Here is a 15,877-nt window from a genome sequence, read left to right as displayed (position 1 = left end):
CAAACACAAAATATAAAAAAGGGGAGAATATAGGGAGGGAGAATAGAGAATAGAGGGATGAAAGAGCCAGAGAAGAGAGATGAAAGAGGGAGAATAGAGTGAAGAGAGAGAGGTGGAGATTAAGAGAGAAAAAGAGGGAGAATAACAAATAGAGAATAAAGGTAAGGGAAAGAGAGAAGCAATAAAAGAGAGACAGAGAGAGAGAGAGAGAGAGAGAGAGGAGATATGTAAAAGAGAGTAATAGAAGAAAGAGAGAGACGGAAGATAAATAAGAGAGGAGGTAGGGAGGGAGAATAGAGGGGGGAGGGGGGCAGTGTTGAGTAATGAAGGATATATATTGGAGGAAAGGAGAAGTGAAGGAGATGAAGAGAAGCGATGGGGAGGCAGGGCTGGAAACGCTTATTTCACAATGTCAAAGTAATGACTTGTCCTCTCCTCTGCTGGGCTGCGGTGCTGGTCTGTGGTGGGAGCCAGCTGTGTGGCAGGCCCAGTGTTTGACATGCTAACGACAACAGAACATCGAGACCCCCCTCCTCCTGCTTCAGCTGACACAACGGTACACGGTCGGACACACACGCAGACCCAAGGACAAGGCTCAGGACGCCGCCGGAATCAACGTCTGAGGTCCTAACCGATTTATCTGAAACTTCCATTTTTTGACATGTTCATCTGAATTATAGCAATGATGAAGGCAAGGCGCTTTTTGAAGAAGAAAAAACGCTATACGTAAGAAACCTTAAAAATAATGCTATAAAAAAAGCTAATATGTAACTATTTTGACAGTTATTAAAAGAAAAGTGAGGTTGAAACTGACACCTACGTCGACATGAAACACGGAAATATCTTGCGGCCGCGACGGTGAGGCGTAAAAGGTTAGCGTGAGAAGAGTGGGGCAGATGGAAACGAATAGACAAACAAGTTTAATCTGAAGAGGTTCCTGGCGTCGACACCGAGCTCACCCTGGCGCGGCTCTGCCTGGGATCTGCATAAATTGCCGGCTGGGGGGTGTAGTTTCCGTATGCTCCGTATTATGCATATTAGCATGAGGCTGTCACTGGGAATCAGAGCGGGTGTCCATCCCGTCGCGGCTAGGCACCGCTAATTATTGGATCAGAGATAATGTGCTTTTTTAACTCTCCCTCTCTCTCTCTCCACGCTTTGAGAGCTGTGGCGAATAGAGAGAGAAAATCTGTCCGACTTTGGGATGAGGGAGAGCGACCGGGTCAGGAATCGATCTAGCGGAAAGGCCCTTTGTCTGCGCCAAGGTGATTTCGTCATGAGACCAGATTTGCCACATCTGCCCAGCTTTCACTTTGAGAGAGAGAGAGAGAGAGAGAGAGAGAGAGAGAGAGAGAGAGAGAGAGAGAGAGAGAGAGAGAGAGAGAGAGAGAGAGAGAGAGAGAGAGAGGCGGAACAACAGGATGCTGACTCTGGCCCCGTAAAGAGAGAGTCACCTAGAAACTGTTAAGACCCAGTGAGAGAGTCACATAGAAAGAGACAGAGAGAGACACACAGAGAGGAAGAATTAAAAAGAGAGGTAAGACCCAGTGAGAGTGAGTCACATACAAAGAGGTAAGACCAAATGAAGAAGGAAGAATGCAAGAAATAAAATGGCAAATGCCACCCTATTAGACTTCCTATTTGATATCTGCACAGGCAGCTAAGCTGCTATAGTAAACAGCTTCAGATCAGCCATAATGGATGTGGGAAGGTGGAGAGATAACATGCCTTATTTATACATGGTTATTTTACTCATTAGCTTTCTAAATGAAAACACGGTTCAGGACCTATTCCAGGGCTGATGGTGAAGAACCTGCAGGCTGAAACTCGATATATGAATCACATGAATTAATCACCATGAGTAACTGTTTGTAAAGTAACGGGAATGTGCAAGCAAGGTCATTAAAGCCTTAAACCTTGCTTAGTTACCAGCAAATTCCGGAAACACCCATTCCGTATTTCACCCTTCTCTCCCGGACATCAGGACAAAACACTCAAGACACTCGCAGCGGCGGATCAAACTGTCCCAATGAATACCAGCATCCACCTATGTACACTTACAACACACATACACACCACACACACACACACACACACACACACACACACACACACAGACACACACAGGCCCATTGTGTGGGGGCCATTGAGGCAAGCGCCTCACACAAAGCGCCAGGGCCTCTCGAGGCCGCGACATGGCTGACACAATGGTGATGAAGGTGGGGTGGGGTGGGATCAACCCTTCAGGATTAGTCTGTAGGTACACACGCTCAGGCCAGCGCTAAGCACTGGTTTATAGACAGGAGACTTGACATGAAGACCAAACAGGAGGAGGGGGGGAGGGAGAGGGGAGGGGGAGGGAGAGGAGAGGAGAGTCTTACCATTGGGGTTTCAGATGTACGCCGTTTTCATTCTCTGGCCTGTACCTGCAGAAAATACGCTGTTTTTAAAAGATTGGAGTGCGACCAGGTCCACCAGGGCCACCGGTGGACCGACAGTGAGGTCTACATGGCGTTCTTTAGAATTTAGAGTCTGACATTATCATTATAATAGAAATGTGTTAAATGGGTAAAGCTGGAGGTTAGTTAGCTAGCCTATCGCATGGTTAGCGTACTGTCAACAGAAAGACCGCAGTGGGCCAGAGGAAAGTGCAAAGCCCAAGACGAGACGACAATAATGGACAGACTAATCCCAAAGTAGGGGTAATGTGTGAGGAGGGGGGTGAAAAGGGTGAGGAGCAAGGGCGGTGGATGGGTGGGTTGAGGGGGATGTGTGTCCGTGAGGTGCAATGATGGAGGGGATTAAGTCATAAGAGGACCAACAAAGGCCCAGCCAGAGCTGAATGAAGACTATAGCCAGTCACTTTGATGTGGTCTTAATTGGTGGACGCACACCTGCTTGCGATTAGGCTAACTTTGCTAAAGGTTAGGGTTTGTCTTATAGAAGAAAGAAGCTCATTGGCCAACGTGTCGTAAAAAAGGAAAAAAAAGAAAAAGCAAGTCACAGAAAACGAAAGCTTGCCGTTTCGGGTGTGTCAGCCATCACTAACAGACTCGACATGGGATGGATACAATGCTTTATGAATTGCATGAAATAAAAATGTACCAATCCTCCAAAAAACGAATGAAAGTGTTTTGGTTTTTACCTGCAGCTGGTTCCTGGATCTTCTCCCTCTTCCGCTTCTTCTTCTTTCCCTAGAAAATATCCAGGTGAACGCTTAAAGTGTGGCTCCAGCACTCACCCCCACTCCACCACGCTCATGTCCTGCTGCTGGTTGCCATGTTCACTCATCCCCCGCTAGCCACAAGCTAGCATCTCCCGGTCCCCAGCTCCTTGGACACCGCCACACCCAGATAGAGAGCGGGGGCCGCCTAGTAAGCTAGTGGGTGTAGTTAGCTAGTGACTGTAGTTAGCTCGTTAGTGAGTTTAGATAGCTAGTGGTTGTAGTTAGCTCGCTATTGGGTGTAGTTAGCTAGTGAGTTTAGATAGCTAGTGGTTGTAGTTAGCTCGCTATTGGGTGTCGTTAGCTAGTGAGTTTAGATAGCTAGTGGTTGTAGTTAGCTCGCTATTGGGTGTAGTTAGCTAGTGGTTGTCGTTAGCTAGTGAGTTTAGATAGCTAGTGGTTGTAGTTAGCTCGCTATTGGGTGTAGTTAGCTAGTGGGTGTCGTTAGCTAGTAAGTTTAGTTACGTAGTCGGTGTAAGAAGCTATTGCTATTATATTATTTACATTGAGGATTTTTTTTGCTTTTTCTGTGTGATCCTTAGCTTGCAAACCTCAATGAAATAATTATTTGCTTTTATGGAGGGGGGGGGGGGGGTTATGGGGGGTATGACAATAGAGAGTGGCAGTTGGTGGTTGGACTTAATCAATGACAAAACAAGTTGTATTTTTTGTGTACTCTACCAACACTATATATTGTGTTGTGCCTAACCTGGCCTGTACAAGCCTATCCTCCATATATCCCGCAAAAAGGCTTTGAAGTCCCGCTTACGGCAAACCATTAATATGAAGTGCAATTAAAATTGCCCCAAGGTATTGAGAGCAATCATACTTGATGAGTGTGAAGAGCATCACTATTTCTGGTGAGAGTCAGTATGGATTTACGGCTTATGCCAAATCCCCAGAGGGGGGCAGAGGAGGGGATATGGGAGGGGGGGTGGGGGTGACTATAGGTATAGATAGCAGTGTCAAGTCGTCCTAGTCAAATATGAGCACCACTTTGCTTCCCTGCTACAAAGTCTGCTAATCCACTTATTCATGAGCTAATCTGCCTTCTACTGCTGTGGCAGACAGAGGGAATGGGAAGGAGAGGGAAAGGCAAAGGGAGGGAGAGGCAGAGAGGAGAGAGAGGAAGCCGGGATATGATGAGGAATACAGAGCAGTGGTGTTATGAATGCTACTCAAACTCACCCTCTGGGTGAGTTTGTACCTATTCTAAGACGAATATAATGTCTGAAGGATATAGGAGAAGAGGAACATATAGATCTCTCCATTAGTCACTGACCAACTGCTCGGATAGGTTTTTTAGATTTAAATTCCAATAATTGTTTAGTTTTTCTTCTTTGTTTAATTTAAAGAAAATCTTCATGTCAATTACCATTTCTGATTGGTCCGGAGTGGTGTCAAAGGAAGTCACTCGTTGTTATTTTCACCATTATTACGTCACGCAGTACCAATCTCAGCCAATCAGAAGGCTCTGGCACCCAACGCTTGTGCTTATGATTCATTTACTCTTTAAACATGCGCCAAGAAGGTATGTCCTCGGGCTGGAGCGGCTTTAACATTTATCTTGCGCTCCATATTAAGGAAACCTTTCACTAATAAAACTAAATATATTAGGATATGAGATACGACTAAATACTTAGTTTAGGTTAGCATGCTACCCCAGCTAGGGTTAGCACGGTTGCTGCTAAGTGGTGTGCTGCTAAAGGGTGTTTCCTAGCGGTGTTGCTAGTGGTGATGCTTGCGGTGCGGCTAGCGGTATTGCTAGCGGTGTTGCAGTGTGCGGGCCCCGTGCTGGGTGAGGTGTATTGGCCCCGGAGCGATGGGGGACCACAAGGAGAGGAGATGCTGATGGTGTCCGGGGGGAGGCAGATAAACACGGCAAAGCACTTTTGGTGGTGGAGTGTGTGTGAGTGCTGGAGCCACACTTTTAATTAAACGGCAGGCACTCTCACAATGTCTTTCACACACACACACACACACACACACAAACACACGCAAACGCACACACACACATACCAGACTCTTGCAATTTCCTATGCGTGGCTAAACTAAGCTACACATGGAATATTTGTTATGAAAATCAAAACCAAAATCTTATCTTCCATTTTTGTCATATCAAAGGGGCTTTTGCAGTGTGAGAGGTGGATATTGTTGTAGGTGGCTGTATGTTATGCTACTGATGTCGTAATTTACCCTAAAAACACCCGGGGCCAATGTAACAGTTGGTCGGCATTTTGCATATCTAAAGGACCACGCTGGTGGGGAACATCAAAGGCGAGCCTGGCCATTTGCAGCCTCTCTCTCCTCTCGCTGTCATAATGATAATGTGCTTGATACTGCAATACACACACACAAAGATACGTAGCGATGAATCACACCGCTGTGAATCACCAACGAGGGAGCGAGACAAAAGTGCTAAAAGCGGACAAGCATGAGCATGGAGCCGATTCAAGTCCACACATGGTGCATCACTGTCGTGTGCAGTTTCAGGCACGAGACACACTACACTGACACTAAGAGACAAAAGTGTGAGGACTTAGAGTGAAAGCCTAGGAAAACATGCACAGGCAAACACACACACACACACACACACACACACACACACACACACATACACACACACATACATTCAGGTACACACACACCTCTCCCGCTGGCAGTCTGTTCTATTGATACTTACATAATTGTCTCTGGCAGACCATCCAGGGTAGAGCTGCATGTGGAGCTGCCGTTCCTTCCGGGCCAGCTCGTAATACTTAGCTTGCTCCTCCCGAGATAACGCATGCCACTGGTCAATTCAATGGGAGATTAGGACCAGAAGGGGGAGAGGGGAGAGGTAGAGGGGAGAGAGGGACGGCATCAAAACGTCAATTCACATGCCATGCTTCCTCCAGAGAGACTGCTGTTCATTTTCGAGTCTTCTTTCAACGCTTGCTGCAGATGTTCCTGTAGCAAGAACATCTTGCTGCAGGAGGACTACAGGTCGTCTTGCTGTCACTGGGCATTGTGGTTCAAACCCAGAACCTTTGGGCTGGACGCCACCCTAACCACCAGACTATCCATCCATCCTCCTCCTTCATTTAAATCAAAGTTGCCTCAACAAAACACATATTTCCACGTTCAAACCGTTTAAACATGGTAGTGAAATAAAAGGTTGTGAAAGAAAGACCAAAAAAATAAAAAAGGGAAGAGAGCGAGAGAACACCAGCAAACAACGAATAGCGCGCGATCGAAAAAAGGAAAAAAAAACGAGAAACCCAAAAAAAAGCGAGGGGGTGATTTCATATCAAAACACTGGTTCCAATTTAGCAGCGCTCTTTATCCCTGCTACGGCAGTGAGCAATTACCCTGCGCAGCGCGCCCACAGACCCTGCTTTGCTGTGGCTGGCTGCCTCCACCGCTAGGCCTATTCGTTAGGGCTTTCTAACATGGCTCTGTGGTTCCACTCACTTCCCGCAATCCTCAAAAGGAAAGAATTTTGTCGTTTTCCAACCGTGCCATCACCCGGGTATATTTTATTAGAAGCAATTTGATCTAATGCCAGATTGTTACGCACACTCCGTATCGCCGCGCTGGGCGGAGAGAGGGGGGATGGGGGGACGGGGGGGGGGACAGAGCTTGTGTGATCATTATGACTAATTACAGATGGTTCCATTTTTATTTAAATGTGAATCAAAAAGGACGATTTCGGTTTTGTTTTTAAAGAACTAATTGGGTAAGGGGGGGGGGGGCTCGCCTTCGCAGACCACTTTAAAAAAACTTGAATGTCCCCTCGCCATTACCACACAAACGGGAGGGGAACGGGGACGGGGAGAGTTTGGTAAAGAAACCACCTCTCCCTTTTCGTGTTTCCGTCTTAAAGAGTGACGAAACAACCCGAGCACGCCTGTAAAGCAATTCACAACCACTCCCTGGCCGAGGGGGGCGTGAGGGGGGGGGGGCGATGACGGCAGCGGTGAAGGTGGTAGTGGCGGCAGCGGTGGCAGTGGTGTCGGTTGAACCTACCCTCCTGCCCAGGATCTGGTTGATGGCGGCGCTCTCCTTGAGAGTGCACTCGGCCACCACGTTGGCACGCATCTCCTTCATGTAGAGCATGAAGGCGTTGAGGGGCTTCTTGATGTGGGGCCTCTTGGGCTCCTGCTCCTTCCGCTGCTCGTGCTGGGGTTTCCTGTCAAAACAATAGCAGCACGAGAACACCGGGACGGAGGTAAAGAACAAAACCTGGTAGAAAAGGAACGGGGGGGGGGGGGGGGGGAAGAGAGGGGATGGAGGTCGTGTGGTGGGTGCTATGGCGACTGGGGAGCAGCGACGGAGGTCTGGATGTCTTTAGCCAGTGGGGACAGTGCGTGAGAAGCGAGGTGGCCACGGCTCGGCGTTTTAATCAACTGCAGTTGTTTCGGTCACAGCCTTTCAAGCTGGGAGATTACCTCACCATTACAGGCCCAACCGAGAGCCCTACTCCCTCTGCCACACATTGGCAAACGATTAAAACAAAATGTGAAAGTTCACACACGCACACACACACACACACGCACACACACACACACACACACGCACGCACACACATACACACAAACGGTTTCCCCCCAGCTCGCGCGTGACTTATTTTGCGATCGGTATTTGGATATAAAGCACGGCTGGGACGGAGCGTGCCCATGAATAATGGAAATATGGGCGCTAATCGCTTCAAGGAGCCCAGCATGCCGCCCCCCGCTCAAAGATGGAGGAGATGAGGTGACCTCCGTCCAGCGGCAATCATCCAGGACCTCTCATCTTCTTCTGCCCGCCACGGCACCACAGACCCAGGGGCCAAGCGAAGCCTGGGTCCCTTATCGCCCTTATCAGTGTGATACGCTCTCTCTCCCTCTCCCCGCCTCCATCTCGCTCTCTCTCTGGCTGCTTATCGGACCACATCACAGAGATCAGAACCAGGGCTCTGACCCAGGGTTGGGGTTGGCAAAAGGCCCAGGCTGCGGATGACCTAACTTCACCGCTTTGCTAAACCAAGTTTACGATAAGGGGGTTTGAAGTTACTGCTGAGCAGGTGGACGGGTGTGTGTATGTGTTTGTGTGTGTGTGTGTGTGTGTGTGTGTGTGTGTGTGTGTTTGTGTGTGTGTGTGTGTGTGTGTGTGTGTGTGTGTGTGTGGGTGGATGAGTGTGTGGGGGACAGAGAGGAATCTGTGGTGGTGGAGTTGTGGTGTTGTGGTGTTCGGTACTCACATGTGCATGAGGTCGGTGTCATGCTGGGGCTCGTGTTTGACCTGTGGGTTGACGATGGCGGGGTGGGGGATCCCTGTGGCGTGGGGTCCTGGGGGGCCAGGGACCATGTGATGGGAGAACCTGCAGCACGCAACGCATGACATTTAGATGAAAGTAATAACATTGAATCAAGCAATACATGATATCACTTGCTGGCTGATCATCCGAGTTTGTTATCTAGTTAGTCCTTGAGCCCAGGGCCAAAGGTTTTGGGTTAATCCCCAAAGGTTCCCTATCTACCAGCTCATTAATTACATGCATATAAACTAATATATTACCACTACGTTTCTTTGGATAAAAGCGTCTGCTGAAACAGTGAAAAACTTGTTACATATCCCTATCAGGACTTTCCTAACAAAAACAAAGTGGCAATTCCGAACATCTCGTATCATACAACTGCTTCAGGATAGTTCCATGAATATACTTTAATTCTGTCAATTCAATCAAACAATTTTATCTCAATTTGAAAGAAAGTTATTCCTCAGCCATAAAACGGGGTCGTATTGCGGAGAGGGATAACTGTGGAGTCATTGTGGCTTTGGGATGAGTGTATGAACGTACTCTAGGTTCCACACAACAGTTGACGATGGAATCTACATAATTTGTAAAGCAAATTTCCTCAAAAATTCCCTGAAACGGGGGCATGTTTTTTATTGAAGGCCAGCATGTGTGCTCAGATTTCTTTTTGATTGTACACACACACACACACACACACACACACACACACACACACACACACACACATCTGCCTTTACTCTGGTTGTGCCTGAAGCCCTGTCTATACTGTCTACATACTGACAAAGACAGAGAAAGAGAAAGAGAGGGAGAAAGAGAGAGAGAGAGAGAGAGAGAGAGAGAGAGAGAGAGAGAGAGAGAGAGAGAGAGAGAGAGAGAGACCAGCTAACAAAGAGAAAACCTTTCATATATATACATTTTTTTGGTATTTTATTGTAGGACTTACAAGTGCACGCTAATAAGTATTTTACAAGCATGCAGTTCGGTCGGCTGTGAAGTACTTCCAGAAAGCCTTTGAAAGCATTAAGCGGCCATATGGTTATGCAGAGGCACACTTTAAGGATGATGTGTTTGACATTCACCCTTTTTCTCTCCTTTCCCTCTCTTTCTCTCATCTGATCCCCACCTCTCTCTACCTCTCTTGCTCTGCGTCCATCTCCCTTTCTATCTCTTTATCGTTCTCTTTACCTTCCTCTTCTTTCTCTCTCTGACTTCCCCACCCTCTCTGTCTCCCCCCTCTCTCTGGACTTCATTGAACACACACTGTCCTAGTTTAGTGTTAAGAAGCAGTGAGTGTGTGTCTGCCCAGGAGCAACAGAAGCTGAGTCTCTATAGACGTGATCGTCTATAAGGTATGGGTCTGCTCCCGGGATGGGACTCACCAGCCCAGCGGTGGGGTGATCTGGCCCACTCCCCCCGGGGACAGAGAGTAGAAGTTGGGCATGTCGCCTCCATGGTGATGTCTCGACATGCCTACGGAGGAGGAAATAAAATAGAATAAATACAAAACATGACAATTTGCGATACAAATGTTCATTGGCATCTTTTTCGTCTCTAATGATCAGCAAGCAACACTGAATGGACCCATGGATGTATTCAAAACACAAACACAAGTCAGTCTAAATATATGCTAGTCATTTCAAAGTCCCTTGGGGGTGTTTTTTTTCCCTCTCCAAACCAATCATTGGTTGATTAAGATTTGAATACCCTGGCCCCGGCCGCCCCTGAGGAGATGGGATTGAATATGAGTAAAACGCTGCATCTTCAGGGCTTAAAATAAACTATTCCTACTGGACCCCATGGTTGAGAAACCCAAATATCTTACTGGGATGCGTCGGCTTTTCATGCAAATTCTCGACAAGGGATAGAGAAGAGCAATTTTATTAAATATCAATACAAACCATGTTACACATATGCAGATAAGTTGCATTGTAGTAAAAACAGCAGTATTGACCTACTTGACTAGAATGTAGTACGGCATACTGTGAATGTAGTACAGAGTACACACACCAGCACACACACACACCAACACGAACACACACACACACACACACACACACACACACACACACACACACACACACACACACACACACACACACACACGCAGAGTGCCAATCGCATCTAGATTAGCACCGTCTCGCTAATCCTCTGCTGAAACCGGGCTCTTCTCCTCTCCTCCCCATGCATCTCCTCCATCTTTCTTCTCCCCCCCCTTTCTCCCTCCATCTCTCCCCATGCTGTGGTCTAAAGAGGCCCTCCATCCACCCCTTTATCCATCCACCCATCCTGGGAAGGGATGGGTGGGTGGGTGGCTAGGAGGGGGGCTTATATCTCTAAAGCCAGTGTTGCGGAGCTGGATCCCAGTGTGCACACCACTACCCCCTGCCTGCTAATCCCAACACCCACCTCCCTCCTCCTTACCCCTCCCTGGAGGCAGGGGTAAGGAGGAGGGAGGTTGTTTTGCTGGTTGGAGAGGGGAGTCTGTGTACATTGGAGGGGATGGAGGTGGGGTTGGGACTGGTGGTGTTTGAAGTGTTCACCTTGCCCCTGAAGGTACTTGATGATCACTACCCACTCCCCTTCTCTCGCGGTTCCAAAGACGCCTCTCCCATTCACCTTCTACTGCTCCCCTAAAGCCACAGCCAGTAACGTCAATGTAATGTTATCAGTGTTAAATAAAAAAACTGAAAAACTAAGGAGGCTATATATGCCATGGTAACACATCCCTTCCTCCGGATATTATACATGCAAGGTTGAAATGTAAATGCTTCCAGGGTCCCCACGCGCGACCTTCTGCCCCCCCCCCCCCCGTTGTGGGCCTTGCACACATAAAAGCTCATAATGAGAAAATCCATGATTGTTATTCCAAATTAATGAGAAGATCAAAGTCCTGATCCCACTAAGGAGCGCAGTGCAACGGTTGGCTAATGGGTGGTGGAGGGAGGGATGGGGAGAAAGAGAGAGAGGACAGATTTGCTGTTGTAGGTGTTTTTTCATTTGCTCTTGATTCTAAAAGTAGATATATTTGACGTGACGTCCTGCTCCTTTGCATGGTGAGTCCAAGGAGAAAACGTGGAAAACATGTCCATCATCTCACCGGCTGTCACAGACGGATACGATGGATCCTTGAGAAGATTGATTTGGTTATTACATTTGAAAGATCTTAATCTGTAGTTTATTTATAAACCTGTCTGTGTGTGTGTGTGTGTGTGTGTGTGTGTGTGTGTGTGTGCGTGCGTGCGTGTGCGCGCGTGGATGGGCGCCAACTCTTAGTTTGGTGTTGCACTTCATTGTTTACGGCTTCCATTAGCAAAGGTATCCAAGTCAACATGACACTTTAGTTTTAGCGTTCCTGACATATATGGGACGACGCGGTTTCTTCACACGTCTCCAGTTTCTTGATCTAACTCCCACGTGAGTTCCCATCCCTGGGGTCCTACATCGTTATTTACGGCACAACCCCTGCTTCCTCCTCATCTTCCTCTTCTTCCTCCTCAATAGGGAACTCAAAGGGAGGAAGATGACAGGAGATGAGAGGAAGGCGGTGATGAGTGTGGTATGGAGGCTGTATACTTGTTTTCTATATCTTTGTGAGTAAGCTGCCAAGATCTCCAGCTGTGAGAGTGCTCACAGAGGTGATCCTCACAACCTGCCAGAAGGTTCCTCTGATGCCGCCAAGAGCTACCGCTACCACCCCGTCACTTGGAAGTAAAGGCAGAGGAGGAGGAGGTGGAGGAGGAAGAGGAGGAAGAGGAGGAGGAGGAGGAGGAGGAGGAGGAGCGGGATGTGGAGGAGGAACAAAAGGACCCATTAGGTGTCCCAAAGACAGTGGCTCTACGTGGTTAGCTCTGTAGCTTAGAGCTACATCGTGGGGAAAGTAGCGTTAGCATGGCAATGGTGTTTGGCCACACGATATACGCCGTGTCCGTTGACTCGGGTCAACAATTTGTAGCGGTTTTGTGGTCAGCCCAAAAATAAATAACGTACTTAAGATTGTAGGGCACGGGGTCACCAAGGGAAAGGGCTGCTTTTACTTTGAAATGAATGAAAATAAGTGCAACCCGTCATTATGCAGACTTAGTGGTTAGCCGTCGCCGCTGATCCCATCGTTGACCCTTCTTTTTAAAGACAAGGAACCAGCAAGGGGTGCTTTTACTTTGAAAGAGGGTGGACGGAGGCCGGATTGGGGGCCTACCTTGTTTGTTGTTGACATCCTGGGGGTGGTGTCCGGAGTGGGGCCCGGGGGCAAAGTGCTCGTCGCTGTACGTGATCAGCGGGGTGAGAGGATGCACGGCGTGGGACGGCTGGACCACTGGAACCTTGTTGGACTGCAGAGGGAGAGAGACAAAGATAGACAAAGAGAGAGAGAGGGACATAGACTCCGTTAGTGAATGCATGGTTAATATGGATTACTTCCTGTGTGCACAGCTTGTGAACCAGAAGGAGCGACATGGCTCCTCCCCTTTCACAGGGTAAGGATATAAGGGAGGGCAGCACAAGGCTGGTGTTCCACCAGTGTGACCTTATAGAGATGTATAGTGATGTATGGATGAGATTAACCGCATGGTGCAACACAAAATGAATACAGTTTGGGGTGTTATTAAACTAATTTCAATTCAGTGAAATCCCCACACACCAACACCTGGAAACTTTGTTTAGTCTAGGTCAGCAGGATCGATCCCCCGCTCCCTGAAGCCAGCCGCCAAAGAAATCAAAAGAAACGCTGAAGCATTGAAGCTAGCAGAGAGAAGGACAGAGAGAAGGACAGACCGAGGGAGAGAGAGAAACCGAGAGAGAGAAAGAGAGAGAGAGAGAGACTAAAAGCAAATGCAAGGAGTAAAGAAATTAAACAGAGAGCATAAGAGAGAGGGGAGGATGAGAGAGAGTGAGAAAAAGCAGGCGAAGAAAACGAAAGAGCGAGCAAGATAAAAAAGAGGCAAAGAGATAGAGAAAGGGAGAAAGAAAAGGACAGCGAAAAAGAGGGGGAAAGAGAGAAAAGGGAAAGACCGAAAAAAGGGAGAAAGAGAGAAAAAAGCATGAGCAAGAGAAAAAAAAAGCTAAACACGGGGAAAGAGAGGGAGAGACAGACACACACACGCACACACACACAGCCTTGCAGAGCCAGCGAGAGCAGGCAGAAAAAGATAGAGCAAGTGCATGAGAGAGAGACCCACAGGGTAGTTAGAGCAGAGGTCTTAGGAGGAAGATCAAAGGCAGTCATTAGCCACTGAATACGAGGAGTTCATTACAGACTCAGAAGGACGGGAGGGGGGTGAGGGAGCGAGGGACAGAGGGGAGGGGGGTGATTAGGGAGAGATGGAGAGGGAGGGAGAGGGAAAGAGAGATGGTGGGAGAGCGAAGGGGGGAGAGACAGCCCGACAGAGAGGGGAGGGTGGGAGCGAGCCAGGGAGAGAGAGGAGGAAGATTAGGGGCGAACGAGAGGGAGAAAGAGGCAGAGAGAGGGTGAAAGAGTCAAAGGGAGAGAGAAGGAGGGAGAGGGAGGGAGCGAGTCCGAGAGGGGAGGGGAGGAGAGAGAGGGGGAGTCAGCGAGTCCGAGAGGGGAGGGGAGGAGAGAGAGAGGGAGCGAGAGAGGGAGGGCGACAGCGAGACAGAGACATCTGCAGTGCCACCAATTGCGGAGGGATAATCACGTCAACAACAGTGGCCTGGCTTACCCCCACCCCCCCAAACCCCTCCCCCCCCCACCCGTCCCATCTCGCAACCCACAACCCCAAGCCCTTGGGCCAACCCCGAAAGACCTGCTCCATGACAACCGAAATAGACCCTGACAGACCCGAGAAAACCCCCCACCCCTCTGGGAACCACCCCCACCACCCCCACTCACCCCCATCCCGCCCTCCCCAGCCCCATCCCCCCACCCCAACCAGCGCCTACATTCTTCAGCAGGGCCCTGAACACATGGTGCTGCTTAGCCATGCTAAATCTACTATTCACAAGCTGAGCCCACGACTCAGCTGGAGTCAAAACATCACCTCCAGAAGGATATATGGCTAATCTGAAACACATTCATCTACTGTTGGGTCGCACCACATCTAACAACTTGTTTTGAAGGAGAGGGAAAAAGGGGTGGGGGGAGGGGACGGGTTGTGCAAAGGCTTTGCATAAAAGACTTGAAATGACACCAAATTGCCATAAAATACTGTACAAAATGGAACTATATTGCCCTGCGGTCTGCAGTCTTGGTAGTCCTCAATGGTTCTACGTACGGGGGGGACAGACGTTATGCAGTGAGCGGTGTGGGGAGTGAGTGGTTCTGTTTAAGCCGCCCTGTCGGGCCGGTGTGTGATCCGGTGAAGCGGTCCTACAGGGCTAATTGGTGGCTCATAGCTTAGCATCGAAGCACCCCCCCCCCCCACACACACACTCCAATATGAGGTGGGCTGGAATGTGTGTGTGTGTGTGTGTGTGTGTGTGTGCGTGTGTGTGTGTGTGTGTGTGTGTGTCCCGCCGCACCTGGCACAGACTGGTACCGCCGTCAACTTAAAAGAACAAGGCTGGTGTTTGACGTTTTTGTTCCCGTCGATTTCTGAAGTGAAACTAACCTAAGGTGACAATGGTTTTATCACACAATGGTGTTGCACACACTCACATTCCCTTATTATTTGGTGCAGTCGGATACCATTGTTGACTTGCAAAAAGAAAACCACACCTCAGGGAGTCATGCTTTTACTTTGGTCAACACAATTCACGATTCAACAAAGCTACAAAGCTTTGTGGATCGTTAGCAAGAAGAAATGGAAGGCAAGTCCTTCCTCATACTGACAGTATCACAACAAGGCGGTTGGAGTACAATGTGATGCATTTCCTAAAAATAATGAGTTGTTCTAGCTTGTAGTTTATAACTTTTGACAAGAACATTGTATTGAACCCAATGCAACTCTTGGGCGGAATGCAGACATTAAAAGGCCTTAAGACCTTAAGTCCAGTCTTCTCAGGTGACACACGGCACTGGTAACCCTACCTTAAAGACCTATTGACCTCACCTTGATCATCATATTATGGGAGTTTAAACGCCAGCCCAGGTGAGCTGCAGGTTGTTGACCGGCATCAGACAAGGGGTCAATGGGGTGAAGGGGGTGATCTAGTGTGTCGGAGTATTAACTCCTCGTGTCAGGGGTTTTACTAACCCCTAATGATGCCCTCACCCAGTCGGGACATGCCTTCAGGACTGGAGGCTTAACAGCACAGTGCCTCTATTCGTATACCGCTTTGTTAGCCTGTGGGATGAGATAAGAACCTTGAAAGTTGGTCATTTAGAGCCTCTTCCCCGTGTCGCCTTTCCTCTGTGGCTAATCGGAGGAGCTAAAGGGAACAGTGCACACTTCAGTGAGGCTCCTGGACGGAGCCAGATC

General features: G+C 48.6%; 1 protein-coding gene across 6 annotated transcripts in view; it reads right to left on the bottom strand.

The window, feature by feature from the left end:
* The window catches only part of lef1 (lymphoid enhancer-binding factor 1), a 44,978-nt gene that overhangs the window by 8,558 nt on the left and 20,543 nt on the right, over window positions 1-15,877 (bottom strand). Inside the window, exons 4-10 of one of the 6 annotated variants that reach the window (XM_079729895.1) lie at window positions 12,700-12,832; window positions 9,884-9,974; window positions 8,448-8,567; window positions 7,232-7,394; window positions 5,907-6,014; window positions 3,146-3,194; window positions 2,382-2,440 (exon numbers count right to left, since the gene is read on the bottom strand). In XM_079729895.1, the coding sequence (XP_079586021.1) occupies window positions 2,409-2,440; window positions 3,146-3,194; window positions 5,907-6,014; window positions 7,232-7,394; window positions 8,448-8,567; window positions 9,884-9,974; window positions 12,700-12,832 (696 nt within the window). In that variant the 3' untranslated portion in view covers window positions 2,382-2,408. The remainder of the gene's footprint in view (window positions 1-2,381; window positions 2,441-3,145; window positions 3,195-5,906; window positions 6,015-7,231; window positions 7,395-8,447; window positions 8,568-9,883; window positions 9,975-12,699; window positions 12,833-15,877) is intronic. The other 5 variants (XM_079729894.1, XM_079729898.1, XM_079729896.1 and 2 more) reach the window with 5 other exon arrangements.

This window comes from Pollachius pollachius (assembly GCF_949987615.1).
Source record: "Pollachius pollachius genome assembly, chromosome: 2".
In the NCBI taxonomy this organism is placed as follows: Eukaryota; Metazoa; Chordata; class Actinopteri; order Gadiformes; family Gadidae; genus Pollachius; species Pollachius pollachius.
Note: the sequence above shows the minus strand (reverse complement) of the source record. Positions and strands in the feature narration are given on the sequence as shown.